The sequence below is a fragment of the Hemiscyllium ocellatum genome, chromosome 5 (genome assembly GCF_020745735.1).
Source record: "Hemiscyllium ocellatum isolate sHemOce1 chromosome 5, sHemOce1.pat.X.cur, whole genome shotgun sequence".
Classification (NCBI taxonomy): Eukaryota; Metazoa; Chordata; class Chondrichthyes; order Orectolobiformes; family Hemiscylliidae; genus Hemiscyllium; species Hemiscyllium ocellatum.
In genome coordinates, this window is record NC_083405.1 from 84,161,664 (window position 1) to 84,189,077 (window position 27,414).

General features: G+C 38.7%; 1 protein-coding gene across 4 annotated transcripts in view; it reads right to left on the reverse strand.

The window, feature by feature from the left end:
* The window catches only part of cdk14 (cyclin dependent kinase 14), a 657,100-nt gene that overhangs the window by 440,416 nt on the left and 189,270 nt on the right, over positions 1 to 27,414 (reverse strand). For all 4 annotated transcript variants that reach the window (XM_060824928.1, XM_060824931.1, XM_060824929.1 and 1 more), the window contains 2 exons: positions 10,732 to 10,826; positions 900 to 979 (listed from right to left, as the gene is read on the reverse strand). In XM_060824928.1, the coding sequence (XP_060680911.1) occupies positions 900 to 979; positions 10,732 to 10,826 (175 nt within the window). The remainder of the gene's footprint in view (positions 1 to 899; positions 980 to 10,731; positions 10,827 to 27,414) is intronic.

A 27,414-nucleotide genomic window follows, 5' to 3' on the forward strand; every position in this document is an offset into this window, starting at 1 on the left:
AGGAAGGTCACAAAGCAAAATATTTATTTAACAAAATGTAAATTCTAAATGGAATTAAACTGCAACTTGTGCTGAATTTTATTTCTCTTTAGTTACCATTGCAATTTGTAATAAGCACAAGTAATGAATCATTATGAATAATTAATAATAGGAGAAATGTATTAAGATAGAACACTGTTGAAATGATGCAATTTGGGAATCATTTATCCATGCTCAATACATTGAATTGCGTTTCAAAAGATGTTGTGCCATGACACCACCCTCCCTACTCCTCCTTTCCATTCCTACGGCATTACTTGCAACAAAACTTCATTCATCATTTTAAAACATTGCACCCCTATCTACCCAAACCATGGGTTGAGTCAGTCATTAAATGAAATAATTATGGACCGAACTGTACAATGCAAAATTTCAGTGTTATGATTACCTTTGAACAACTTACATACATAGGACATTTAACAGAGATGCTTCAAGGCAGATCAAGCACAAATTAATAAAAACCTTTTTGCATCTTTTGTAACTTGGTATCAAGAGGAGACACTTGGAAAAATGCATAAAGATGTTATAAAAGAGGTAAATTTTAAAGGGTATCTTCAAAAGAGTGAGATAAAAGACAATATGGTTTGGGAATGTAATTCCAATTTTTAGGGCTAAGCCAGCTAACAGCATGACTGTCAGTGATGGTGTGATTAAAATCAAGGAAGTCTAAGAGGCCAGAATTAGAGTTAGTCAAGACCTCTGAGGCTTAAAGCTGTAGGCAGGTACACTGATAGAAAAAGGCAAGGTTACAAAGGAACGTAGACAAAAACTGCACATTAGCACATAACATCAAGTGTGGCATTTTATGGTCTTTTATAACCAGAAAAATAAGTGTATTCTATATTACAGTAAAATGTTACCTTCTCGTATTGCTGTGAATGGGGTTCCTTCCTCTTCTTGTAGCCTGATGACCTTTAAAGCTACCAACTTCCCATGCACTCTGAGATAAGAAAATATTAGTATCAGTTAGTCAACCAAAACACAAATTCCTTTAGTAAGAGAATACTTCTTGCTAAACAGTTTTTTTCAAAATTTTCAAATAGCTCTGCTTTCTTGAAGTACTGTTATTTTTATTTTCTTCTCAAACAATAGTTTAATTAAAATGTTAAAATATAAATATACATACTGCTGTTTATACAAAGGTCAAATTTGGTGGAAACCAGTTTCAATCATAATAGAGGATTTCAATCTGACATCAACAAATAAGTAACTGTTCTATCTGTAGTGGAGATTCCCTAACACACAACACAAGGCTTATTCCTTATGTTCGAACAACAGGACTAAGCAATCTCCAGTTCAACTTCAGAGGGCATGACATTCACAATTTCCACCATGAAAATAGTCCAGTTAGTGAAATTATCAACTGACCACACTTTTTGTCAGGGCAGACCATTTGCACTTGAAAGTTAACGTGAAGTAGTATTGGATTGTGCACAGCCACTCCACACACTATTGTGGTCTTCTCAAAGTACATGCATTATACTTAGACAAGTTCTTAGAAGTTGTTGCTCAACTTCAGTATCAAAATATCTTCCATTAACCCGAGCACTTCTCAAAACACTTTGGAACAACAGTGACGGGATGGCGAGCTTTTGTTAGACTCCTGATTTTTTTTTTTAAAAACTCTTGCGCTGGAACCTTTTACTGAAGAAATACTTGCTCAAGATATCTTCCCAAAGCCTCAACCCCAGCTCAGTTTGTAGTGGGATCGCATCAAAAAAAATGTCAGAAACGGCAATATCTCATGGTTGTATAATGTTCAGTACCATTCACAAGTGCTCAGATACTTAAGCAGACCTGGATTATATCCAGTTTTGGCCTGAAAAAGTGACAAGTAACATTCATACCAATGATCATATCCAACAATCACTGCTTCACATTCAAATTGAGTAATTATTAACAAATCCCTCACTGACAACATCCTGGGGGTTATCATTGTCCTGAAACCAAATCCATAAACATTTACTCTCTCTATCACAGACTCTCAGTAGCAATAGTGTGCATTATTTACAAGATGCACTGCAGAAATTCAAAGATCTTTAGATAGCCCCTTCCAAACCCATGACCACTTCCATCGAGGAGTTGTACAGCAGACACATGGGAACACCATGTTTAAGAACCCCTGAAAGCTACCCATCACCCTGACTTGGAAATATATTGCCCTTCCTTCACCGTCACTGGGTCAGAATCCTGGAATTTCCTCCCTAAGGCCATTGTGGGTCGACATCAAATGGGTTGTCGTAGCTCAAGGCAGCAGCTCATCACCACCTTCAAGGCTGACTAAATGATGGCCAAGACAACAGCACATACACTGCGTGAAAGAAAATTGGAGCAAGCTCTCAAGAATGAACTACACCAAAGAGTGAGCTTGCTTCTGAACATGAGCAAAGTTATTCAGTGGAGTATCAAAGGAAAAAGGAAACAATTAAAGCAAAAGTTGCCTGAAAAGTACATTAATTGTCCTTTTGGACTGGGCTTACACCAGGATTAGGCTCTTTTGTATGGAATGTTTTATAGACTGCAGAGCAGTAAACGAGACCACACTCATGATTTTAAATTGAACTGCTTACCAATGCAATCACATTATGAACACAAGGTAAAAATGATCGACAGTGAAAGAACAAAGTCCATCTTCTACTTCATTCACTGTCATCATTATTGGTTAAAGGAAGCTGGCACCCAGCTCATCATATACACCCGAACCAACACCTCATTTTTAAAGCTACTTCTGTTGGAAGCATGAATCAACTGACAGAAGGCTATATCCTGGAGAGGAGTTGATACTGTTTATGCAGATGTAAAATAGTGACTGCAGCTCACAGAGTCAGATATCTGAATCCATTACAATGTTTATCAGCAGGAAGAATTTTAGAATTCTCCAGTTATCACGGATTTCAGCATCTCCCACTGAGAAGTTCAGATTCTAAATTATAGACGAGCAAACGGCTTTGAGAATAGCACAGAAAAAACAGAAACACATCACTGACATTCAGTGCCATAATTCTTTGTTTAAGCATATACCAACCTACAATTTTCCAGACTGTTAAAAAAAAATGAAGATCACAGACACAGCAACAAAAATGGGAGGGTAGGTAGCAATTTATTTTTTATACCTCTAACTTCACTGTACTGCTCGCGTGTCTACCATTAATTGCTGGCACAGCAGATTTTGTTTTAAGATGAGGAGGAAAAAAGATTGAGCTATAAGAAGCTCAAAGTCCAGATGTTTTCAGAAAAACATGTGCTGCAGTTGGATCAGTTATTTATACTGAAAAAGTTATTATGGATTCCAAACAATGGCACCGTATCAGCCATTACTGAAGCCACAATGTAAATGAAAATATAACCCCACAATTCTATAACATCTTAGAAAAGCCAAGTATGAAACTAAACCATAAGGCTCCCAATTTCAATCATGAGTTGACTGAGGTATCAAACTTAGCCATAAAGAACACGAAAATTAGTGACAGCAAATCAGAACCAAAACAAAATACTGCAAGTCAACGTTCAAAATGTAAAACCAAAACAGAAAATATGTAAGAAATGAGAGAAGGAGCAGAACTTGACTTACTCTTTGGAAATAAGGTAGGGTAAGTGATGGAGGTGTTAGTGTGGGAACCGTGATGTGGAGGTGCCAGTGTTGAACTGGGGTGAAAAAAGTTAAAAATCACAACACCAGGATATGGTCCAATAGTTTATTTGGAAATAAAAGCTTTCAGAGCACTGCTCCTTTATCAGGTGGCTAGTGGGGCAGGATCATAGGACACAGAATTTATAGTAAAAGATCACTGTGTCATACAACTGCTGCAATGTATTAAACAAACCTAGATTGCTGTTAAGTCTTTAATCACTTAGAATGGGGTTGCAGGCTTTAATTCATTAATATGAAAATATACTCCATCACACTCGCGCATGCACTCTATCAACATGCCCACACTCTGTCTCTCTCTCGCTCGCTCTTGGATGGTCAGCTTTAACCACAGCAGCTGTGCTGGGCATAAAGATTGGAAACAGAATTTGATACAAATAAATGTTTTATTGGTAAAGACACGATTTAGGACTCATTCAATGTGATATCAAGAAACAGTTGGAACATTGGATATTGCACAAAGCCCTGAGAACATCCCGGCAATAGTACTGGAGACTCGTGCTGCAGAACTTGCCACTCGCCTAGCCAAGCTATTCCAGTACAGTTATGAAACTGTCATCCACCCAATAAATGTGGAATATTGCCCAGGTATGTCCTGTATATAAAAAGGACAAATTCAACCAGACCAATTACGACCCCATCAGTCTACTCTTGATCGTCAGTAAAGTGATGGAAGGTATCATCAACAATGCTTTCAAGCAGCACCTGCTTAGTAATGCCCAGTTTGGGTTCCAGCAGGGCCGCTCAGCTCCTGATCTCATTACAGCCTTGGTTCAAATATGGACAAAGGTGTTCAATTCCAGAGGTGAGACTGACAGTCCTTGACGTCAAGGATGCATTGGACTCAGTGTGGAATCAAGGAGCTCTATCAATGGGTATCAGTGTACAAAGTCTCCACTAGTTAGAGTCATACCTGACACATGGGAAGATAGTTGTAGTTGTTGCTGATCAGTCATCTTCAGCAAGAGTTTCTCAGTTTCTTATACCCACCATCTTCAGCTTCACCATCAATGATGTCCTCTCCATCATAAAAGACAGAAGTGAGGATGTTCATGCAGTGTTCAGCATGATGTTCATGACTCCTCAGAAATTGAAACAGTCCATGTTCAAATGCAACAAGATCTGGAGAATACCCAGGGTTGGGCTGACAAGTGACAAACAACATTTATGCCACTCAAATGCCAGGCAATGACCATCTCCAACAAGAGACAATCTAACCATCGCCCCTTGACATTCAGTGGTGTTACCATCACTGAATCCCCCACTATCAATATCCTGGGGGTTGCCATTAACCAGAAACTCAACTGGACTAGTCACCTAAACAAAGTGGCTACAAGAGAGCAGAAGCAAGGAATACTGCAGTGAGTAACTCAACCCGCAACTCCTAAAAGCCAATCCACCATCTACAAGGCACAAGTCAGGAGTGCAATGGAATACCCTCCAGTGACCTGGTTGAGTACAGCTCTAACAACAAAGGAAGTTTGACACCATCCAGAAGAAAACATCTCACTTGACTGGCATCACATCCACAAATATCTACTCCCTTCAACACTAATGCTCAGTAGCAGCAGTGCATCTTCTACTATCCAGAAGATGCACTGCAGAAATTGACCAAAGATCCTTTTGACAGCACCTTCTAAACCCATGACCACTTCTGTCTTGAAGGACAAGGGTAGCAGTTACATAGGAAAATCACTCCCCACATGTTTCCCCTCCCAGCCACTCACATCCTGACTTGGAACATATCACTGTTCCTTCACTTTAGTCAAAATCCAGGAATTCCCTTCCTAACAGCACCGAGACTAGTTACAGCACATGGATAACAGCTGTTTGAGAAGGCAGTTCATCATCACCAACTTAAGGGCAAGAGGCACGGGCAATAAATGCTGCTCCAGCCAGCAATACCTAGGTCCCATGAGCGAATTAAAACATTATCTGCTGTATATCGGTGGGTGACGTTCTTTTGTTTATCTTTACTGTCATAAATAGAATTCTAATGTATATTAACACCAGAGAGGGGAGAAAAAAAATAACATCTTCACAATTTGCTACACATACATTTATAAGAAAATATCAGTAGGGCATAAATCACCAATGTAACTTCATGTTTCTCCCAGCTCATAAATTTTCAATGTGTCCCTATCATTAACTGTAACAATTGTGACACTTGGTTGGCCCCTTAATTACAGCCTCTACTTGAGGGATTTTGTCATTTAATGCCAGAAAAAAAAAATCGAAGGATTTATACTTTTATTCATGCTGCTACAGTGGCTTAGTGTTGTTGCTATTATTCAAGATTACTTCACTTTCAAGGTCTTAGCAATAGTTTTACATACAGGGCTTATAAACCATGACAATGATGTAGCATAGAAAAAATTTACACATGATACTAGTTTAAGATTATGGCAAGAACTATCAATTATCTCAGAATGGATCAGAAACACTAGATTGCTTCAGTAATCTCAAATTTCCAGCACAGAAGTTAGCTACTTGTCTTGTTGGTTCTGATATGCCAGTTAGTCAAAAATCCTTGTTTTTTCTTTCCCATTCATAATTCTACAATTCCTCACCTTCCATACTTGTTCTTTTAAAACAACTTATAGGATAGATCGACAGTAACTTTCCAGATTAGTGTTCCAGATCCAGAACATTCAAGGAAAAGAATTAGTTCATCTGCCTCATAGTCTTACACCCACCATTTTGAATTCATGATCTTTACTGACTGACCTAACTTCCAAAGGAATTTTCTCCCTACTCCCGGAAGCTCTACTGTGCCATCTCTTGTTTGCTCCAAGGAGAAAATTCCCAGTATTTCCACAAACCTGAAGGTATTCATTTCTATAAAATTCAGGTGCATTTTGTTTTAAAATTCCTTCCCCAGAAGTGATCAAAAGGGCTAGCACTTACTGCCCATCCTGAATTGTCCACAGTAACCGATGGTGCTCCCATCTTTTCTGAAGTATGGTACTCTGAACTCTGTCCAGTATTCCAGGTGAAGCTTAACTACCACTGATTTATATTTGAATCACTGGATTGCACAAAATGGATCACATACAGACACAGTCACACAGCCTGCTAGATCAGTGCTGGTTCCAGCCTAATCTCATTTTGTGTCATTTTTTGGGCAGATACTTAAAATCTATCTTTCCATGTTCGTCCTTCCAAAGTTCAGCACCTTACACTTACCATTGGATTCATCTGCTACTTTTCCTCCCACTTCACTATCCTGTCCATATTAATCACAAAACCAAAATACTTGTCATTGTGACCTATGGTACAGCCACTTTCCATAAAATCCATTAACTTTACAAACCTGCTGCATTCCTGTCCAAGTCATACATAAAGATTGGAGGGGGATATGGACTTGGATCACCTTTGGGAGCAAACTATATCCCAATCTGAAAAATATCATATTTGCTTCCTGTTACTGAACCAATATTGCATTCATTCTGTTACGTTTCCCTTAACTTTATAGAGAAAGTTGTCTGGTGTGTACTTATTAAGTAAGTGGTAGCACATAAAGCTTTTAAAAGTCCAACTACAACATTGACTCCTTTCCTTGATTATCCTTCTATTATCTCAGCATTCAAAACGAGGCAACTAGATGTCACATGCCTTTAACAATTGCATGCTATCTACTTTAGATTAACATATGCCTTGTCAAACAAAAGCTCAGTTTATCTTCAATAATGACACCAATAGCTTTCCTATCACACACATTCGACTGATTTGTCTGTAATAACTTCGTTCATCCCACCCATGCTTCTTAAATACTCTAGCAATACCAATCTTTCAGTTCTCCGGCACTACTCCTGTGCCCAAACAGTAAAAAAAAACTCCTCTGCGATTTGTACCATTTCTTCAATCAGCAAACTAGGATGTGCTCCTTCTAGACCTGCAATGATAGCTCCAGCTGATATTTTTGTGTCCATAAATTCTCTTATTCTAACGCTCAAATGATCTGTCTCCTTTCTAAAGGCAGATGTAAAGTACTTATTTAATATTTTGACTATGTGATTATTTCCCTATGTACCCTTAACAGATGCAGCCTTTCCCCCAACTAACTACATGAATTTCATATGATTATTAAAAAATTCAGTGTAATATTGCCTGTTAATTTTTCCCGGAACTTCCCCAGTTTCCACATCAACTTTTTCAAACTCTGCTGTAGTTTGCACATTCTTACAAGTTATTAACAGAATCTTGCTCTTTGCCTCGAACATAGGCCTCTTCTTCCTGCTTTATTTTGAGCTATATTTATTATCCAGGGAAGAGGAGTTTTCATTTCTCTCCTCTCGTCCTCAAAAAAGGAATAACCACATTTGTAGCCTGACCTTCTTTCTCTGAATGCTCTCCGTTACTGCTTCATCCTGGAGTTTTGTTTCTAGCCATTTGCAGTGACTTTATTTCAACATCACTAAAATTAGGTCTTGAACAATTTTCAAACTTAACATCTTCCAGTTTCTTCCAGCTCTCGGCAAACTGAATTAAGTTGTGATCAAAATTTAGCTGGATGTTCTCTAATGGTAACTTGTAAACCTGGAATTTCTTCACTTTGTTTGAAAAAAGTATCAACCAAGACAGTACAGGACAAATCCTTGTTCTGTATTGTGAAGTTCTAGAAAAGGGGAATTAAAATCTCCTAATTAGCTAGCCATTCATTTTCATTCCAACTTAAATGTCTTTCTCATTTCACTGGAAAAGAGTTAAAATCAAGGCCTTCTAGAGTTACAAATGTCCAATTTACGAATGCTTGCATTTATGAACACAATCGCAAATAGGGCTGTAATGTTAAAGATCTGATGACATACAAACAGTTAAATGTATTTATGAATGGCTATTTTACATTGGCTTGTATTCCAACTTGCGTTCAAATCGACTTGCGAATGTACTTGAGAATTAAACAGTTTTGCAACCTCAGCACCACTTGTATGATATCCCAGGTGGTAATTTTCTTTCTATCCAAATACTGGGGTTATTAGATACCAACCAGATATAATGCACAATTGAAATGACATGCTACAATAAGCTTGTTCAATTAATGTGGATAAAGTTGACTTCCTTTTCCCCACTCATCTTAGATGTTGATATATAATTAATGTAAAACAAATAAAATATATTGCAACTGAAATCTAAATATTTGGTGCAACTGTAAAAACTGCTAAACTAAAATAATACCAAACAAAAAGTTCAAACATCTTTCTTGACTCAGGGGCGTAAGTTGAATTTTAAGATCAGAATAGAAAATGCTGGCAACAGACAACCAACTCAACAACATCTGTGAAGAGGAAATGAAACTTATCTTTGTAGCACTGCCTTCCACAACCTCAGGATATCTCAAAGCAAAGCAGTATACAGCCAAAGTACCCTTTAAATGTAACTGTTCTTGTACACAAAATATCAGTCAATTTTCACATAAAGGTCCACAAACATAGATGATAGCCAAATAATCTGTTTCAGGGATAAATGGTGGCAGAACGGAGGAGATAATTCTCCAACTCCCCTTAAAAATATTAAAAGGAATGTTTTTTTGTTACATCCAGCAAACAAAGTAGTTCTCATTTTAGCATTTCATCCAAAAAGCAACACTTCAAACTGCAAAGAACTCCATCAATCTGAGCATTTAAGCAAATTCTGAACACATTTCTAGAGTTGGGTTGAACATTCAGATCCTCTGGCAAGTTGCTATTGCTGAACCAGGATTTACCACTACACATAACTTTGATCAAAAAGCACTTTCTTTACAAATGCAAATGGCCCTGTTTGTATGCTGGGCAATGTTTGCATATGCTGAATTCCTTCAGTGTCTTAATTTATTTTGCAACCTAACCAATTTATATAGTTAATGTTTTTAATGCACAATTTCATAAACAATATTCCTTTAGATGCAGGTTTATTCCAGGATTTGAAATTTTAGTTAGAATATCTACACAGAGTGGACAAAGTTAAAAATCACACAACACCAGCTTATAGTCCAACAGGTTTAATTGGAAGCACACTAGCTTTCATCAGGTGATATCATCTGATGAAGGAGTGTCGCTCCGAAAGCTAGTGTGCTTCCAATTAAACCTGTTGGACTATAACCTGGTGTTGTGTGATTTTTAACTTTGTACACCCCAGTCCAACATCTCCAAATCATGACTACAAAGTGGAAGCAAGCAATTCAGCCCATCAAGTCTACTCTGACACTCTGAAGAGCATTCCGCCCAGAACATCCCCTTACCCTTCCCCTGCATTTCCCATGGTTAATCCACCTAACCTGCACATCTGTGGGACTGTAGGAAACCAACAGTCATGGGGAGAATATGCAAACTCCACTCTGGACAATCATCAAAGGCCAGAATCAAATCCAGTGCTGAGAGGGAGCAGTGCTAACCACTAAGACATTATCATACATTACAATGAACATCAAAATAACAAACATTAATTTTATATCACATTACATTAAATCTATAAATTCTAGTCTTTACTAACATGACAAGAAGAGTTAAATTTAAACAATTTTTCAGATAAAGAGGAGGATAATATGGTATCATGGTTGCAAGAAACATGAGGAGTGCACACAATTGGCAGAGCAAGTCAAATTAAAATAATGCTTAGAGATCAGATATCCCAAATGCTGTCAAATATGCAACTTTTGAGGTACAGTCATTGCCATCATCTAGGAAAGACAGTAGTCATTTTGATCACAAGAACATTTGACAGCCAACAGTAAACCCAAACCAAGCAAGCTTACTTATGTTATTTCAGGGATAACTATTAGCCAGACCACTAGTGATTGATTTTCTGATTTTCAAAAGAGTGCGCCCTGGCTTTTTACATCCAGCCCAAGGGCTTCTTGAGACCTTGGTTTAACCCCTTGCTGAAAAGACAATAGTTTTCAACAGTGTAACGCACTCTCAGTATTGCACAAAATGTCAGCCTGGCCCCAGATGGAGATGTGTACATGTAACAGCTTGAGTCAAAGTCAAAGTGTTGTCAACTGACAGTTGACACCTAGAATACAATTCAACCAAACGATCATACAAAATCAAAACACTTACTTGCTTTTTCCTTTATACACTGTGGCATAGGACCCTTCGCCTAGTTTTTCTAATTTTTCATACGAGTCAGCTTTTCCAAATTTAGGGCTCGTTGGCTAAAAGGGGAAAGAAAGGGAATAGATTTGAAGCAACAGTTCAACTTTCAGAAGTTAACACTTTTATACGTCAGAATTATTTCAAAATGTACCAACATAATGTATACTTCGAGGTGACATCATTAACTGAGATAAAGGAATGAATCTCAACTGTATAAAATGGCAAGAATAACATTGTTGCATCGCATAACTATGATAATTCCAACTTTTATAAAATGGACAACAGGTGTTTATGAAGTGGAAGCAGAAAATACTGGAAAGGTGCAGGGTGGCAGCTGTTGTCAGATCCACAGTATGGGCAGAGGGCAAATAAACACCCTCCTTCAGTCTTTGGGATTTGGCTCCATTTGATTTCTCAAATAGTGTCATATTGCCCTCACCCCTCTCAAAGTCTCAGCTCTCCAGCTAATGCATGCTCATACATTCCAATCAATACCCTGAGCCACACCCAATAGCCTCATACCCTATGACCTCATCCACCCCAGTCACCCTTTACTAGCTGCGTCAATATGATGCAAACTGATGCCAATTTATGGTTTCCACTCACCACTCTTATTTTTAAATTGTATTCCATAGTTCTCTCACCCACAAGGTGAAATATCCTTTCAACATCCACTCTGTCAATTCCCCTCAGATTCTGATATGTTTCAATAGGATTGTGCCTCATATTCTTTTGAATATGAATGAATTCAGGATCAAGCTACCTAACGATCCCTCAAATGCATCTCGCCATTCCGGCAATCACTCAGGTGAACCTCTCAAAATCCCTTCCAATGAAGGTATTTCCCTTCTGAAATATGGAGATCAAAACTGTACATAGTACTTCTGATATCATCACACCAATACTCTATAACTGTAGCTAAGCATCCTTATTTCAATAGTCCAGTCTCCTAATGATAGTCATATTTGACTTCCTAACCTGTTATTTCACCTGGCATACTAATATTGAGATTCAAGTACCAGCATACCTGAATCCCTCTGTACCACAATTCTGCAATGTTTCTCATTTAAACCACATGCTGTTTTTTGATTCTTATTGACAATGAGGACTAGTTCAGTTTCCCACATTATATTCGATTGGCCATATTTTTGCCTGTTCATTTGAAACATCTATAGGAATATAACACAATTATGCTTTCTTGACAGCTTAGAGTTCTATCTATCCTTGAATTATCAAGAAACGTAGCAACCATACATTTAAACCTTTCAGTCAAGTCATTCATACAAATTATAAATAGTTTTGGCCCCAGCGCTAAATCTTGTGACAGGCCACTTGTCACAGCTTCTCCAGCTGAAAATGACCAATGCCTGTCTGTCCATTTCCAGACAGGCAAGAAATCCTTTATCCATCTTAATATGTTACCTCCACATAATGAGTTTTAATATTTTGCAGCAACCTTTGATGTATGACAGTGTTAAGCATCTTCTAGAAATTTAAGTACATGACATTGACAAAATCCTTTTTTACACATTGCTTCTTACTCCCAAAAAGAACTCCAGCATGTTGGTCATATATGATATCCCTTTCACAATGTCCTGTTTCATTGGGATTTAAGTGAACCAGTAAGACCTCTTTAATAGCAGATTAGTGTTGACACCATTGTTTTTTTTTTGATTTTGGTTTGGAACAAAGAGTTAAGACAAGAGTTTTGGTCTTTGAACAGCAGCTTGCTTTAAACAAAGGCATGAAGGACAAACAAACTGATAATGGTTTCCCAGAATCAGCCTGGAAGGTTAACTGCAGGCTGATTATTGTTCTCAGAATACTCTAGACATTTCTGCATCCAAGATACGTTATGCTCAAGGATGAGCAGATGCTTTGACATTAGAAGGACCATTGTAGGGAGGCCGATACTGACCAGTCAAAGAATGTTGAAACCAAAAGAATGACTATACTTTGATTTTTTTTTGTTAGGCATAAGGCAACGTGGCAATGAAAGCTGCTGAGCAGAGCTCTAGTTGCTCTAGAGTTATCCATGAGTTATCAAATTATTGAAAGTTTCAAGAAAAGGATCCCAGTTTAGAAGGATTTTGTGATTATTCCTCTTAGCATGCTGGAAACTATTTGCATGAATTGGATTTATTCACAAGCAAATAAACCACAAGTATTGTTTAAATTCTGAAGTCACCATAAACTGAGAATTTCTGAAGGACCAGGTTCCTGTCATGGAACCACTGAATTGACAAATTTACAATTTTTAAAAAAAATTATTCCTTAACAATGTCTAACTAGGAGAAATGATTTGGAGATGCTGGTGTTGGACTGGGGTGTACAAAGTTAAAAATCACAACACCAGATTATAGTTCAAAAGTTTAACTGGAAGCACTAGTTATCAGAGCGCTGCTCCTCCATCAGGTGGTTGTGGAGTACACAATTGTAAGACATAGAATTTATAGCAAAAGTTTACAGTGTGTTGTAATTGAAATTATACATTGAAAAATACCTTGATTGCTTGTTAAGTCTTTCGTCTGTTAGTATGATCATGTTGGTTTCACTTTTTTCATATACAAATCACAAAACTTCTTTTTTAAGAAGTTACAGTCTCAGGTGAACTTTAACAATTGGTGTAAACCCAGATTATGTGTTGCATAATTGGCCCCCGTGTGCTGTTGTCTGTGCCATAATGTTTAGACCGATTCTAACCTAAAAAAATGAATTAACAGAATCTTACATGGATTCATACAGTTTTTGAGCAAAGTACAATGTAACCCTGCAAGTACAACTTCACCCCACAAATGTGTGTGTGTAAGTGGGTTAGTGTGCATGTATGTGTGTGCGCGCACGCACATGGGGTGGGGGAGTTGTGAGTGTCTGTGAGAGTGTGCGTCTGGGAGAGTGTGTATGTGTGTCTGTGAGAGAGAGTGTGCGTGTGCGTGTGCGCGTGTGTGTGCGTGTGTGTGAGCGAAAAAGGAGTCTAAGCTTGTGAGAGGGTGCATGTGTAGACAGTGTGGCAATTATGATCGAAGACAACAGGGTTTAAAGCACAGACATTAGACTACCATATTGGTTAACTTAGCTCTACTAAAGTTAGTCTTAATAATAAATATAAGTTACAAATTTGGTTTCTAATATGTGGTGCTCATTGTACAGTCTGGTTAGGAAGAGTTGAGTGATTTTGAGGATCACTGAATAATTTTACTGTGTTACAAATCCAGAGATAGAGAGGCTGGTAAAAATACAACATTGAAAAGATATCTGGATGGCTACATGAATAGGAAGGGCTGAGAGAAATATGGGCCAAATGCTGGCAAAAGGGAGGAGATCAGCTTGGGATATCTGGTTGGCACAGAGGAGTTGGACCGAAGGGTCTGTTTTTGTGCTGTATGACTTACACTACCTTTTGTAGACTACTAGCAGAGATTAAAGATGCGCTAACAGATAGAAAACACAATGGGAATAAACAGGTCATTGCTCACACTGACAGGCTGTGACTAGTGAATTCTGCAAGGATCAGGTCTTAAGCTGTCCACAATATCAATAATCTTGATATGAGGGGCCAATTATAATATTTCCAATTTTGCAGATGAATCAAAGCGAGTTGTGAGGAAGTTATAAAAGCAGCTTTATGGGGAATTAGACAGGCTTAGTGAGTGAGCAAAAACATGACATATGGAATTTAGGGAGCAAAAGTGTAAAGTTATCTCATTTGATAAGGGGGACACATTTGCAGAGTTTTCGACCACACCAGTTTACATGTTAATATACCTAGATGCCCTTATTAATAGGTCACTGAAGGCGAACACGCAAATGCAAAAGAATATTAAGGCGATGAATTGAACGTTACCTTTATTGCAAGAGGATCAGACTACTGGAGAAGTGAAGTCATATCAATTATATAGAAGCTTGACTAGACTGCACCTGGAGTAGTGCGCGCAGTTTTGGTCTCATTACCTCAGGAAGGATATTATTGATGTTGAGGTAGTGCAATGAAGGTTCACCAGACTTCTTCCCAGGATGATGGATCTATCCTATAAATACAAATTGGGCAAACTAAGCTTGTTTTCTCTCAAATTTTGAGGAATGAGAGGTCCTGTCATTGAAACCCAGAAAACACTTGAGGGATTGATATCACAGGTGCAGTTTAGATGCTTCCGTTAGTTGGGGAGCCTATAACCAGGAGGTAGGAAGTTTTTGGAGGGATATGGGCCGGGTGCTGGCAGGTGGGACTAGATTGGGTTGGGATATCTAGTCGGCATGGACGGGTTGGACCGAAGGGTCTGTTTCCGTGCTGTACATCTCTATGACTGAGCAGAGGAAAACTCCTCTTGCTCAGAGGATTGAGAATCTTTGGAATTATTTATATCAGAAAACTATGGAAGCTCAAACAGAATGCTGGAGAAATCCAACAGGTCTGGCAGCATCTGACAAGCCAAAAGCAGAGTCAACATACTGAGGGCAGTAAAAAGCTGTGAAGTCATACCAGACTCCTAAAGTTAACTCTATTGCCAAACATAAGCTGCCAGACTAGAGTTTCTCAAGTGTTCTGTGCATTTCCTTCAGATTTGCAGTAATGTTTTGCCTTTCTAACTGTGTAAGCTCAGTCTTTGTACCTGCTTCAGACAATTGTTGGATTTTGGATTCTCAATGGTGTCAAGACAATCATGAGCAAAAAGCAATGAAGTGTTCAGTCACCCATGACCATATTAAATGATTCGATACGCTGAAAAGCCTTCTCTTACTCCTATACTCTCCACTTGCATGGAAGAGTGCAGCTCCAAGAACACTCAATTAGCTCAACACTAGCCAGGACAAAGTTACCTTCACGATTACTACAACATTCACCTTTAAGAAGGTCTGAACATTCATTCCCTCTATCACTGGGGCACAGTAGTAGCCTGCACCATCTACAAGATGTACCACAGCTACTCACAATGAATCATGCAGCAGCATCTTCCCAAAATGCAACCTTTACCATCTAGAAAGACAAGGGCAGCTGACTCAAAGGAAGAGCACTACCACCAAGTTCCTCTCCAAGTCACACACCTGCCTTGAAATGATAACGTAATTTTGTCACTGGGTTAAAATTCTAGAAATCCATTCCTAACAGAACACTGGGTGCACCTATACCACATGGCCTACAGGAACAGCTCTGCAATATCTTCTGAAGTGGAGAAATTAGTGAATAACAAACATTACCCTTGCCAGTGATTTTGATTTATATCCTGTCATAGAATGGAAACAAACAAAAAAATCCATCTTTTGACAAAATAATGGCATGGATGGGATGCTCTTTGAAAGGTCGGTGCAAACTTGATGGGTCAAATGGCCTGCGTCCACACTGTAGGGATTCAAAAATCTATGATTTCCTGAATGATGCTTCAGTCAAAAAGGAAATGCTAAACCAAAATTTAAACACTGTACTTAGTTATCAAATTTTAACATCATAATTCTGCAGCAAAAAAGACCAAGATCAACAAGAGACTTTGCTAAGTTTTCAGCAATAACAGTTAAGATCACTTTCGTTTCTGCACATTACTTCTTTCAGTCATGCTGCACAATTAGAATCCAGAAGTCCATATCTGGTCTCTGCTGTTCCAGATAAGAAATGCTGAGCTGTACAGTGCACCTGTGGAGTCGCATTTGGAGTTCTGTATTTAATTCCAAACACTGCGCTGTCAACCTACATGAATGCGTCTATAAAGGCAGAAAATAGCAACAAAACGGATCCATGGTGTATGGCAGCTATTAGCCCAATGCAGAGGTATGAGCTAGAGGAATATTACATACATTCAAATCCCAGAATATGGAAAGAAGGGAATAAAACCATGTGGGGAAACCTTTGTGTAGGAATAAAATATGAAAATTACAGCTAGAAGGTAAATTCAAAACACTAATTTCAGGAACTAAGACCAGAAAGTGAAATGTAAAATGGAGAAGACCTCCTTTGAAAAAGAGAAATTCTTAGAACATATTATTCTGAATAGAGTTGAATACATTCAGATTATTAAAAATGCAACTGGAATCTATGATAATTTGAGTGACTTTCCTTGCATTCGAGTTTTCCATTTTAAATATGCAGGAACATCCATACCAGTCAGATATGGTCGAACTATTTTCTACTATTTTGTTCTCAATGGTCTCACTGCCTTATGCTACTTTAAGTTCACTGGCAATGTACTGTCTAACTTGGCAAAGGTGTTGCTCATTGAGGCTCTGATATATTGCAAATTGCCAGGCATCTGAAAATAGGGAGATCAGAAACCATAGGTCACAGTGTCCTTTTTACATGTTAAGGATTGGAATGGAGATAAATAAGTCCCTTCGTGAAAGAGTTATTAAAATATTCATTACGTTCAACATAAAATGTGAAGGATGTGGTGAAGAAAGTCATGACCAGGGTAAAATAGGAAAATTGTAGCAAGGTTTTAAAAATACAACACAACAAAAACTGGAATTCCACATTGGGCTTGGAGAAATTCAAATGAGACTCCAGCAATTCAGTACATTGGTATAGATATAGCAGAATAGCAAAATGTAAATAATGCAAATGTAGTTGAAAAGCAAAATTAAAAATGAGGCCAAAAACTCAAGGTAAAGAAAATATAAAGAGAAACAGGTAAATAAAACATAACCAATAAAAAGGAAACTTAAAAGAAAATCTTATGGAAGCAAAGATTTTATTGAAAGGAAAATTTGCTGGAAAGTAAAACTAGAGCCGCTGCAGTACTAAGACGAAACACTACTCAGCACTGAGGTCAACATTTCATATTTTACAAAAGCAGACCTGGATGACCGAGAAAAGCAGATCTAGAAATTGATAAATATAGAGAAAGAAAACAGTAGAGGCTCCAAGCAGAAAGGTTGGAGGGAAAGGTTGACTAACAAAATCCTTCATGGTAACCTCAGCTATTGCAGGAATTAAATACACCTTGCATTGCAAACCAGCCATCCAATACCAAACTTGTAACACTCTAGGCCTCTGGCACAAAGATGAAGGGATGAAGGGATAAACCAGGTATCAGACTAAACAAATCTGACTAGCATTATAACAGCTAGATCAGAGTCACGTGCAAAGTAAATTCAACATTTATATTCTTCTAACATTTACATTGAAGTAAAATGCCTAAGTTTTGGTCAAACTGTAGGTTTTGATTTTACAAATGACAGACTATTATACTTTTGCAATGCTACCAAGTTGGTTGAGTAATGTTTTCCACTCTTAGTGCTGTGCTCATGTTGTCAGCACATGGAACTGTTAACGTCAACATGGACTTCTAAAAAAGATATTCCTGTAATATCTTCTCTTGTGACAGCAAGTAGTTATTCTCTTGATATAACTTGCAGAACACGTGGTTTCTATACATCAACAGCAATTCATTCATTACGATTTGTCTGAATCACAGTTTGATTTCGTGAAAGTGAATCTTCATGGAAAGTTTTGCTTCACGATGACCTGATCACTCTTTTGAGAACAGTATGGTTCAGGTTCTCATGCATTATTCATTACCATGAATCATTATTCCAGTGGCACATTATGAGCTACTTCTACACAGGAATGTAAGAAATAGTAACAGAAGTAGGACATTTGGCCCATCAAGCCTGTTCTATCATTCAACAGCTTCATGGCTGATCTACTCTAGGCTTCAACTTCTCTTTCATGCCTCATCATAGCCATCAACTGCTTGATATTGCTTATCTACTAATATCCTCTAATTACTTGTAATGATCTAGGCTCCACAACTCTCCAGGTAGCAAATTCTAGACATTTACTACCCTCAGAATCTCTTCACATGTCAAGTTTTAAATGAGCACCTCTTTGTTCTGTAACTACATCCATTAATCAAGATTTCCTCACTAGCATAAATATCTTCTCAACATCTAACCTACAACTCCCCTCAGAATCTTGCATGTTTTAATTAGGCTTCAATAACACTCAAGCAGCTGGACACCATCCAGCCCCCTTGATTGGTGCCACATGCACAAATATCCACTCCTTCCACCACCGATGCTCAAAAGCAGCAGTATGTCCTGCAGAAAGTCACTAAGGTTCCTTGGACAGCAACTTCCAAACCCATGACCATTACAAAGACAGGGGCAGCAGATAATCTGGAATGTCACCAAAACTCACTAAACTCCCCTCCTAGCCACTGACCATTCTGACTTGGAAATATACATCATGCCCTCCCAGCTAATTTTGTACAAGCTGCAAATTTGAATACATTACACTCTGCTCTATTCTCCAGTCATTACAGTTATGTCATTAGATTGCATTAAGCTTTTCTAAAAGGTCTTGCTATTTCTTGCTTAAACAGGGACACTAGCATTTTCCTAATGAAAACTGCTAAGCTAACTGGCTTACAGTTTCCTATTTTCTGTCTCTCTCCTTCCTTCAGCAGAGATGTCAGGTTAACAATGTTTCATTCTACTGGAACTCTCCCAGAATCCATTGAATGGATGCCAGCTTGATCACTGCAGCCGTTTCATTTAAAGCCATTGATGCAGTCCATCAAGTCCTGGCAATTTGCCTGCCTTTTGTCCCATTAGTTTGTCAATATTTTGTTCCTTCCGATAGAAGCTGTTACAAGATGTTTTCCTTCCATTAGAATCACAATTGTTACCATCTAAGATGTCATTCTGCCTATGGTGCCTGCCCCATTTCCATTACTTAGTGCCAATTTCTTGCCTTTCCCTCCTATCCCTGCAAAGCATTTCTATCCAAATAACCATCTGATGATATCTTGAATGCCTCTTTTGAATCTACCTCCACCACATTTCCAGCCAGAGCATTCACTAACCAAATGACTCGCTGTGAGAAAACTATTTTTCTCATCAGCCTGACCGCATTTGCAATTCACTTAAATCTACACCCTCTCAATCTTGTTTCTTTTACAAGCAGAACAGGTACCTCCCTTCTATTCTGGCCAGCCTACTCAGGATTTTGAAAACCAGTATGAAATTTCTTCTCATCCATCCCCTCACTGGAAAAAAAAGTCAAGGTCATTAAATAATCTTCATAACTGAAGTTTTTCATTCTTGCAAACCATTTCTGAAGTCTTTCCAATACATCTCAACTTTCCTGTGCACAACATAACACTCAAGCTGAGATCTAGCAAGCGAGTTGTACAAGTTCACCAACATCTTCTTGCTTCTATACTCTATGCCCTCATTAAGTAAGCCAAGGACACTTACTCGGTCTACTCATTCTGCCACCTTCAATGATTGGGCACGCACACATCCACATCCCTTTCTTTTTGCACTTTACATTGAAAGATTGTATCACCTATTTCACAATGTCTTTCTTCTCAAATTGCATCAACACTCTCTTCTGCATTGAACCTTATCTGTCACCTAACCGCCCTCTGACTTGTTAATGACTATTTTTTCAGAGCTCCACACTATCCTCCTCTGTTACCAATTCCAAGCATCTTGATTATCTGCTATCTTTGGCATGTTTTTGCTGTTCTCCATCACAAAGACTGATGCAAAATATTGACTTTAGTTATTATCCATTTCCTACTCACAGTTATTCATTGCTATCTGCATTCCCCAACACTTACATTCATTACTTCCTTTTTATATACGCAATTCCTACTTGTTTTTATATTTCTTACAATTTTATTTTCATCTTTACCTCTCCATTAGCCTTTTAGTTATCCTTGCTGGTTCCTCAAAAAATTCTCAACTAGCTGCTCTATCTCCAGTTTTCACCACTTTGTCTACATTAGTTTTTGATTGAATTAAGGGCCTGTTGGCCAATCTTCAATATTTAGAACCACATGCAAATCTTCTAAAGTCGTTCTACAGAAAAAAAGAGAAGTTCAACAGTTACTATATAATAAATATGTTTTGATCATCATTATTTTTGTACTTCCTTGTAAAGCAAATTTGTGCACCTGTGTAAATTTTCCATTCATTATATTAAGCTTCTTCACTGAAAGTCGACTCATGTTATTATTGAGCAAGTCAGTATGACATCATTAAACATTTGCCTGCAATTTATAGCTGAAAATGTCATGCATACTTCATTTGTTGACCACAATATTGTCCTTGATAGCATCACAAAATGTCCGGTTCTCGCCTTGCATACATGAACAATGTACACTTCCTGAACAGGTTATGGATAAACCGTGAATTTATTCAACAGAATCTAACAACTCATTTTTTTCTTCCCAATTTCTCCTCCTATTACTTGGTAGTTAGTTGAAAGCATGGGGCCCCATCACTGGACAGCTCTGTTCTGATGAGAGGACAAAGCTGGCAGGCAGCCAAGTGGAAACTGAATGTTAACAAACTATTCAACCATGAGGGAAGACACTAATTAGCTGTCATCTCTTTCATTTAATACACAAGAGTCAACAAATCAAAGATTTGTGCATAATCCCAGCACTGGTTACCACCCCCCAGCACGAGTTACCTCCCCATTTCCCCTCCCCCAGCACGGGTTACCCCCCCTCCCTGCACTGGTTGAGAGACTTCTTCTAGCAGCTTGCTCTGATGGATTGATTGATTGATTATCACATGTACCGAAGTACAGTGAAAAGCTGTGTGCGCGAGCAGTTCAGGCAAATTGTACCAAGCTAGGACATACAGATCATAGGGTGCTTGGACAGAGCAGACTGTCAGCTGCACACTGAATAATCCAAATCAGAAATTTCTAGATGAATGTGTCAATGTTCTTGAACATGCTCAATTGGCCAAATTTCCAAATTATGTAAAAGAAATTTATTATGCAGAAATAAAACAGAAATGAACTGTCCAGGGTCAAAACGGAATCTGTAGTAGTACTATCTGCCTTTGCAATAAGTTATCTAGACAATGAAGAATCTGGATTACATGCCTGATCTACACTGAGTTAGTGGACCTCAACCAGAGAAACATTGGTGCACGGCAATTGATTTACAGTCGTCAGGTCTAGGCACGAGTTTAAAATTCACAGTATTTAATTGACAAATGATATCCAATAAAAAATATGTTCTAAGTGCGCACATGCAAGAAGTCAGCTGTAAAATGTTATTAGGTTCAACTTAAATAGCTACATCTCAGTTTTCTCACTGTAGAGTAACTAATAAAGTTTGCTTACTGAGTTAGAAATAATGGTCACAATGCTACCTCTGGGTTATGATCTCCCTTTGTATCATTCCCCAACAAATAAGCAATGTATTTCGATAAAAAGGATAGAGAAAATGAGAAGTGCATACAAATACAAGAGGAAATGGAGTCAGTCTTGAAATAGATCCTAAATAAAAATGCAACAGGCCCAGTTTGTAATTTTTACTTGGATGTCAACTATGTATTTCCGCAGGCAGTTTACTTAATTGAAAACCACAAGAAAGGGTTCTGTCATTTCAGTGTTGTTAAGAATGTCTGTTCAAGCAGAGAAAGTGGCTGATGGAAAGAGAACCTAATGGTGCAACATTTAAAAAAAAAGTCTCCTAATTTAGATTCTGCTCTTAATACAACACAACCTTCTGCATATTGTCATTATCTGGGTGTGAAGGGCTGAACGGAGTTCTGAAAGAATAAAAGTTAAAACTCATTCGTTCCGCATCTGGGACCTGGATTTCAACTCGGCTCCTTCAAGGAGATGGAATATCCTCTCTCCCAGCTGTTACAGATCTCAAATAAAATAGCTTTCCATTGTCTCAGTTACATATTCTGATGGACTTAACATCCACTCCTCCAAATATCAAAGATTTGCCAATTATTCAGCTACCTCAGAGTCCACAAAAGTATAGCCTGAGAAATGAAAATTCCACCCTTCATCAGTGAAGGTGCTTTTAAAGCAAGATCAACATAACAAGTGTATATATAAAGACCATCTCTATTTGGTTTTGGGTATACTGTACCTGATCAGCCTCTGATGGTAACGATGGAGAAATGGGAATTTTGGACAGAAAGTGAAACGCAAAACAAAACAGCACAAGGAACTTCATTTTAAATCCAGTCACTGGTGACTTTAAATGTCAGAACAGTCAACATGCTTCTTAACCTTCTTGATTTTAGCAGCGAAGCAAATCCATTTAAAGAAAGTTATTTCTGCTAAAAAAAAGTACATACATACACAGCTAGAGATTAATTCAGGCTGGTATTATCACAATATATAAATTTGTTCCATTTCTTTAATTTTATTTGTAATCAAAGTCTCGTGTTTACTAATTTGCTTTGCAAGTTGTGATATGAGTTTGTAAATTCCAAATGCTCTTATCAAACTTTTGTAGATTTTCCAGTTACTTTGCACCTCAAACACCAGAATTCTAATTGCTACTGAAAGCGCCATCACATGGAGCCTATTCCTTCTGACACATGCAAGCCATCTGTTGCAAGCAAATAGTGGAGGTGGTGGGGGCAGGGAAAGTACAAGATGTTGCCAATGTATCATTGAACAACACTTTTGCTTTTCACTGGAAAAATGCAGCTTTGGATGTATGCTAGTATGCAGGCACAGAAGTCCCATGATGCAATATCGAGTCAAGATTAGACTAGTGCTGGAAAAGCACAGCAGGAGAGGAGCAGGAAAATTGACGTTTCGGGCAAAAGCCTCTGATGAAGGCTTTTGCCCAAAATGTCGATTTTCCTGGTCCTCGGATGCTGCCTGACCTGCTGTGTGTTTCCAGCACCACTCCAATCTTGACTCTAATCTCTAGCATCTGCAGTACGCACTTCTGCCATGATGTAATGTGGCGAGTGTTTCAGTGTATGGATATATCAACTCTGCTTCACTCATTCTTTTGTCAATTAATGGGCTTGTTGGTAACTTGACTGAACAGATCACTTCAAGTCAAGGGTCCAAAACCCGTTTTTACTCACCAGACTGGTGACCCACTTACCACTGTGAAATTCAAATTTACCTTAATTTGTGTCCTGAAAAGTATTCAATGAACCAGTCACTTCTAATACATAGGATAAAGTCACTGAATCATAAGATAACATAGCAGAAAAAAAAGGGGAATCATGTACTAAAAATGTCCTCATCAAAAATACACCAGTCAACAAGTGATGCAATGCATCCTCTTCATCTCATCTATGTTCCTCCTCATGGCTATGCCAATCTGGGGTCTGCTACCTGCCCACTAACTGGATGGCTGGAAAGAAGCTCTGTGCAAAGCTCAATAAGAATTCCATTCAGTCCACACAATATTCCCATCTGAAGTATTTTCCATGTCAAACTGAGAGTCATCTTACAGCAGGCAGCCAAAGGGCTGCAGTTACAAACAAATCAGCTGAAGAATTTGCAACAATCTTTGGCCTGAAGTGCTGAGTTCATGATCCATCTCGACATCCTCTGGTGATCCTTAGCTTCATAAATGCTGGTCTTTAGGCTGCTTGATTCATTCCTCAAGATATCCAGAAAAAGCTGGAGGAACTGACCACTGCGAAAGGTTATGGACTCTGTCACCCTACCGGCAATGTTACCTTCCATAACATGTTGTGTCACAAGCAAATATCTTCTAGTACAACCAAAACACTGACATCAACACAACAATTTGACCTGCACACAATGAGCAGCACAAATCCGATTAGCCCCTCAGTGTCATCTCAATCAGTAAGGTGGTGGAAGATGTCAAGCCACTACGAAGCAGCATGTATTTGGCAATAAGTTGCTCACTAATGCTCAGGTTGGATTCTATCAAATGACCTCATTATAGCCTTGTTCAAACATTGACAAAAGAGCTGAACTCCAAGGGGAAGATACAAGTGACAACCGAGTAGAGTTAATGGCAATCAGGAAAAGACCTGAGCGGGTTGGAGTCATCACCACAGTGGTGTGGTTGCTGGAAGTCAGTCACTTCAACTCTAGCACATTTCTGCAGGAGCTCCTCAGGGTAGATGATTTTTGAAACAACCTCTTCGGTAATGTTCCTACACACCTCTAGAGTTGCAGTGATGTAGGCCCAACTATCTTCTAGTGTTTGCCAGTGCAATCCAACATAGAAAGGGCTGCTTCTACCTGCTGCTTAAGGAAATAAAAATCACACATCCATGCATGTGCATGCATTTAATATCGATATTGCTCATGTAGAATTAGACTAACCTACAGCAAAGCAATCTAAAATACTCGAATATTAACGCAGACATACTTGAAGGCAATTTTAGATTGCTTCCATTTACTCTATATCATTGTTGCCTCTCAAGACAGTTCATTTGAAATAAAACAATTTTGAAGTGTTAAAAAAGTGTTTGTATAACTTTTGGAGTCCCTTGCTTGGTAGAAAGAGGGAGTGTGCCTATTTTCACTCCGGAAAGTCCAAACAAACAAATCGCTTTTCAATCTTAATATTTCACTTAAGAATTTAACTGAATGTGTCACAAAGCAGTAGAGTGGACAAACGTGCATCCACCCTCCTGAAACCAACTGCAGCTATACCACAGAAAGGTTAAAATACAGTAACAAGAGGTGAACCCAGAAGTCAGTGCACTGCAGTAAAAACATTAAGATCACAAGAGAAGACAAACTGTAGAGTGAGCGACATTGTTGGCATGTCACAGATTTTTTTTTCCCCCCAAGCAACATACTGGCAGCTCAAAACACAGCTGAGGGTAAGGACATAAAGTGGCTTCAAATTCTCATCTCCAGGCTCCACAAAACTACTCATCAGTGCTTGTGCGAGCAGCACCACTGTAATTATGTTATTCTGTTTACGGTTGATCCCATTGAGCTACACAATTCAGCATCCAGCCAAAAATCTCTTGCAGTTTTATTGAAGTAATAAAATATTTCAACAAGCTTCACATGAGAGAGCAGATGTCAAGCAATAATAGGGGAATTAGGAGGACGGGTTGAAAGTGAAGCCAAAACAAGGATAAAGGTCAGAAAAGCAGTGGAATGAAGAGGTTGACTACATGAATACCAATAAAAAGAGCACAGGCAACTTGAAGCTTTGCCACTGGTAATACAGAAAGGGGAAAAGTGTATGTTCAGAGAAACTGAGACAAGAGGCAAATACAATGCTGGCGCATTGCTAGTGCAAATGTTATAGCACTGGTCAATTCAGAGTTGTGATGTTGTACCATGGCAAGTTAGCCTAAAATATGAATCACCTTAGAGGTGTAATTTCATAGAATGGTTAGAGTACTGGAGGAGGCAATTCAGCCCATCTCTGCTGCACCAGTTCTTTGAAGGCAAAATTTAGATTGGAATAATCAACTTTTTGCCCATATCCATTCATTCTTTTACTTTTAAAAAGGTGGATGAATGAAGAAATTGAATTTATTGTCATGTGTACCAAGGCACAGAGAAAAGCAAGCAATACAGGCAGATCACAGAGTTAAGTAGCATAGATAAGTAAATAATAGGTAAACAGCAGCAAAAACAAAAACACAGGCACAGGTGAATGTTAAGAGTTTAAGAGTCCATTCAGCATTCTAACAACAGCAGGGTAGAAACTATTTCAAAACCAGCTGGTGCGTGTGTTCAGGCTTCTGTACCTTCTCGCCAATGGTAGAGGTTGTAGAAAAACATTGCCAGGGTGGAATGGACCTTTGAGAATGCTGGCGGACTTTCCTCGACAGCAGGCCTGGTAGATGGATTCTGTAGATGGGAAGTTGGCCTTTGTGATTGTCCGGGCTGAGTTCACCACTCTCTAACAGTCTCCGATCTTGAATGATACAGTTGCCGTACCAGGTAGTGATACATCCAGACAGAATGCTCTCGTTGACACACCTATAAAATTTGGCCAGGGTATTTGCCGTCAGGCCAAATTTCCTCAGCTACCTGAGGAAGAGGAGATGTTGTCGGGCCTTTGTAACCAGTGCGCCCACGTGAAGAGTCCAATAAAGCTTGTTGTGGATGACCACTTCCAGGAGTTTGATACTCTCCACCGATTCCAACTCCGTGCTGTTAATGTGCAAGGGAGCATGAGTAACATCCTGCCGAAAGTCCATAATGAGCTCTTTGGTTTTGCTGGCAGAGAGAGCCAGGTTGTTCTCAGTGCACCATTTTTCCAGGTCTTCCACCTCCCGTGTGTAGTCTGTTTTGTCACCATCTGAGATTCGACCGGCTATGGTGGTGTCATCAGCAAGCTTGTAAATGACATTACTCTGGTATTTAGCAACGCAGTCATGGGTATAAAGTGAGTACAATAGGGGGCTGAGTACACACCCCTGGGGGTGCTCCAATATTGAGTGCTAGTAATGATGAAATATTGTCCCCAATCTTCACTGATTGTGGCCAGTGGGTCAGGAAACTGAGGAGCCAATTGCAGAGAGTGGGACGTAGTCTGGTGCTTAGAATGCCATAACAGAATCTATTTCAGGCAGCGCATTCAAGATTGTCATCGCACCCATGTGCAGGAAAGATTTCCCTTAAGTTGCTTTTGATTCTTTTAACAATCAATTCAAATGTATCCATGGGCTTTCAAACCTCTAACGTAGACAATTTTTCCCACATATTCTGCTATACTCTTAATGGGTAGGAAGGCCTTTATGAAATCATCTTTCAACCTTCTCTAAAAACGAAGGTGGGCAGTTTGTCTAGATCAGACATTTTAAAAATTCCCCCGTGAGGGGCTTGGATTGAAGAAATAGGGAGAAAATGCCTCACTTGTGTGAAAAGATTCGTATAATTAGCAGAACACAGCAAAGTGGTACAAATGTTTTCTTACAGTGAGCGGTTAGGGCCCTAAGTGAACTCAATGTGTGGTGGAAGCA